Source organism: Microtus ochrogaster, chromosome 24 (assembly GCF_000317375.1).
Source record: "Microtus ochrogaster isolate Prairie Vole_2 chromosome 24, MicOch1.0, whole genome shotgun sequence".
Taxonomy (NCBI): Eukaryota; Metazoa; Chordata; class Mammalia; order Rodentia; family Cricetidae; genus Microtus; species Microtus ochrogaster.
Window position 1 is genome coordinate 3,610,815 of NC_022024.1, and position 3,806 is coordinate 3,614,620.

The 3,806-nt window shown below is 44.6% G+C and overlaps 1 protein-coding gene across 1 annotated transcript in view; it reads left to right on the plus strand.

Annotated features, from left to right (window-relative positions):
* The window catches only part of Wif1 (WNT inhibitory factor 1), a 67,020-nt gene extending 63,754 nt beyond the window's left edge, over positions 1-3,266 (plus strand). Inside the window, exon 10 of the mRNA XM_005357924.2 lies at positions 2,425-3,266. Within this exon, the coding sequence (XP_005357981.1) occupies positions 2,425-2,546 (122 nt within the window). The 3' untranslated portion in view covers positions 2,547-3,266. The remainder of the gene's footprint in view (positions 1-2,424) is intronic.
* The last annotated feature ends 540 nt before the right edge of the window (positions 3,267-3,806 follow it).

Below are 3,806 nucleotides of genomic sequence, written 5' to 3' on the forward strand. Positions count from 1 at the left end.
CCCCTTTCTTTAGTTGTAATGCTGAAGATCTAAACCATGCTAGGCAAGTGTGCTGGGCTCTAAACTACAGTCCACCTTGAAGATATTAGATGGACATTAATATCTAATGACCTCTGATTTCAAAAACCACGTTTTATCAATTTATATATAACACACGACACATGTCTCAAATCTTTTCATGCCCCCCGATATAATGTTTACATGAGTTCTTTGGAAAGAAAAGACAGGCCAGTGGAAGTCCTTCCTGGGAAAATAGTCTAATGTGTTTGTGTCTTTCAGATTTACTATCTCAAATAAACGAGCAATGTAGATAAACCAGAGGACAATTTTACATATGAAATGAAGCTTGGTAAATCTGACCTTTCAGCATTGATGGCCGCCCTTCCTCTCTGCTAGTCAGGAACCCAGGGACTGGGGCTACGTGAGCAGATAGGAGGGAAAGAGCCTGCCTGGTGGAGAACAGGGTCCAGGATGGGGAGGAGGCCGATCAACGCGTGAACAAAACAGCAGGGTTTTCATCCACCTGTTACCTAGGACAGCCTCCTGTGCACGTGCCCACGGCCTACCTCGCTTGAAGGAAAAGGAGGGTTGAGTCATGTCACACTTCAACAACCAATTATCTCAATCCCATTGCATCTCCAAAGTAACAAGATACAAATTTGAATAAATCACATACACATCAAATATTTTTCTAGATCAGCTTTCAGGGGGAGGTGCATACAATCCAGGGAGCATGCCCAGTGAGTTGGGCCCATCCAAAAATAAAAGCACATTTAGGAGCCTCCTGTCCTTGAGGAGACCACCGAGAAGACTGGAGACCACACTGGTTCATCTGCCACCAGCGTCTCTTTCAGAGCAAGGCATTGCATTCAAGAAGGTGCCTGGCACTTCCGTCACAAACCTGTTTGGGAGCGGCCACCCAGCTCTTTTGTGCATCAACCCAGAGAATCAAGCTGAAAGACTGGGGTTTATTTTGACTAGAGGGAGGTGACAGGGAAGCTCTGAGTCACAGAGTTCTGGTAAAGAGCAGATTCCCAGTGGGGTGGCACATTGGGAGGTCCTAGGCACCCAGGCATTGTGGAGGGGAGGAGGGTCCTGGAGACAGACCAATTCTCTGCTTCGGTTCTTCCACCCCAGCAGGGAGGTTGGGCTTCATGGGTGGCAAGCCAAGCGGCACTGGAGGGATTTACTCCAGTACATTGTTAGCTCATGTTTTGACCATTCCACGAGCTAGTAGCCTACATACTGACAATTCAAAGAAACACATCCAGCAATGGGCTCTGTTCTCAATAGCTGTTTAACAGCATGCTTGCATTTAGAAACCACAAGGAACATATGAATGTTGAATTTGATTGACTCTGATGCACCGGAAGACAGAGACAGATTTTTTTAAGATGTAATTGCTGTCTTGGACGCATTTTAGGAAGGCAAAAATGAGCCAGTGGCCACAGTACCTCCAGAAGTTCACAAACGGAAAGAAAGAAAGAAAGAAGGCTCAAGTTTCAAAAACAGGGTTGGGAATGAATAGATGCCCAGAGGGAACAAAATTCCCAAGTCCTCCTGACAGTGGTCAGTTCAAATCACAGCTCCTCTCTCCCACGCAGAGTAAGGTTCTATCCCAATAGAACGCCCGTGTTGTGTGAGTGGGATAACTTCATCCTGAGTATGAAGCTGTTATGTTGAGCTGCTTCAACATAAGTGAGCTGGTTTGGTCGTGGATTGACAAGAATCCATCACCAAATTCTCGGCAGGATCATGGGAGACCTCGGTGTAGGCCAGCGATTCAGTATCTTACAGTAGGACTACGCAGAGCTCACTCGGTAGAGGGTGATCCTGGCGTGCGCAGAGCACTGGGTTTGAGTCCCCAGCACCAAACAATCCTGACCTGATGCTACACGCGAGGTAGAAGAATGGCGATCAGGACAACCTGGGCTACAAGAGAGACTGTCCAAAAAGAGACAAAGAGGGAGACAGATCCCCACGTCAGTTGACCACGTTAAGAATTTGTCTTTTCAGTGTGTAGTTGGCAGATATTTGCAAAATTAAAATGCATTTGTGATAGACAGACAGACAGAGACTAACAGAAACAGAGAAACAGGGAGAGACATACACACAGAGAGATAGAGACAGAGAGACAGAGAGAGACACATATACACAGAGAGACAGAGACACAGAGAGAGTTTCCACATAGCCAAAATCTAAAGTGAGTGGCAGGTTCAAAGAAAGAATATCTAATGGGCTTAGAAAAAAAATGGGGTTTTAGTGACCAGAGACTGGAACTTGTCACTTGCCCTTATTCAGGAAGCTCTGTGTGGTCACTATGGTTTCACTCAGGGTTAAAAGAGGAAAATGAATGGTTAACGGAGAATCTAAAGAGCCTGCTTTTAGAGTTTCTTTTCTTCTAAGCTGTGAATAATTTTGCAGGGTATGGAGCCAGCCTCATGCATGCCCCGAGGCCAGCAGGCGCCAGGCAGGAGCAGCACACGCCTCCCCTTAAAAAGGCCGAGGAGCCGCGGGATCCACCTGAATCCAATTACATCTGGTGAACTCCACCAGCTGAAATGGTTCAAGTTACACTAAGTTCGTAGCCTTCGTTAACCTTTCATGTGTTGAACGTTCAAGTGATGCTCATTACACTTTAGAATACTGGCCTGAATTTTATTAGCTTCGTTATAAATCACTGAGCTGATATTTACTCTTCCTTTTAGGCTTTCTAAGTATGTCTGGCATGGTGGTATAGATTTTCCTCCGTCGGTCCTTTGGAACAGATCTTACGTCAGTTGATCACGTTAAGAATTTGTCTTTTTGGTGTGTAGTTGGCAGATATTTGAAAATTAAAATGCACTTGTGGTATGAGGGTGGGGAATATTAGAAGGTTAAACTGGCAAAGATACATGAACCACAAGGGTTTGGATAAAGCAGTTAATAGTATTGAAGCTACAGTATTTTAAATTTTATCGTCCAATATCTGGACATTTGAAATAGTTAATATTTCAATTGCCCTCCCTTATCCTGAGGTGCGTACAATATTATTTCGCCCTTACTATTATTCTAGACAGTTTAGTTTTGAGGGGGAACAAAGTCAAAAAAAAAATCACACTGTGTTAGTGGCATTTAAACAATATAATATATTGTAAACACAACAAAATAAGGAATATAATGTATGAAGTCTTTTCATTGGATGGAAGCAATATAATATATTGTAAACGAAACATGGCTCTTACATAATAAACGTTTTATACTGTTTGTATGTAGGAAACAAAAAAGGCACTGTGTTTTTTTTGTGTTGTGTGGGAGTCTTTGTGTGACTGCCAGCCTATGGAAATAAACTTGGTCGCTATTTCATGGTGAGGGAAGAGGTCGGCCTCAGCTCTCTCTCCTTCCTCCTCCTTCCCAGCCCTGCTACACCTTGTCATTTATTTCAAAACTCTGCCCTAACTGGGATGTCTTAAGCATGTCTCCACTTCCACCTTCTGTTTTATTGATGTAACGGAGTAGCTGAGACCAGTCACAGTTTAGGAATTAGGAAAGTCAGACTTATGACTGCAATGTCTGATAAAGCCTTCGTGCTACTGCAGGCCATGGCGGAAGGCAGAAGAGCGATAAAGAAGGGTGTCGCAAGAGCCAGAGGTAGCTGACCCTGTGCTTGTAGCAACCAAATGCTGAGACAGCTCACCCAGTGGCGAGAACACTCGCCAGTGGTTATGAAAGCAGGAGCTGAAGAATGCACTCACTGCTTCTCAGGTGGCCCCTCCAGCGGTTGTATTAGGAATTGCACTTCCACCATAGAACTCTGGGGGAGGGGC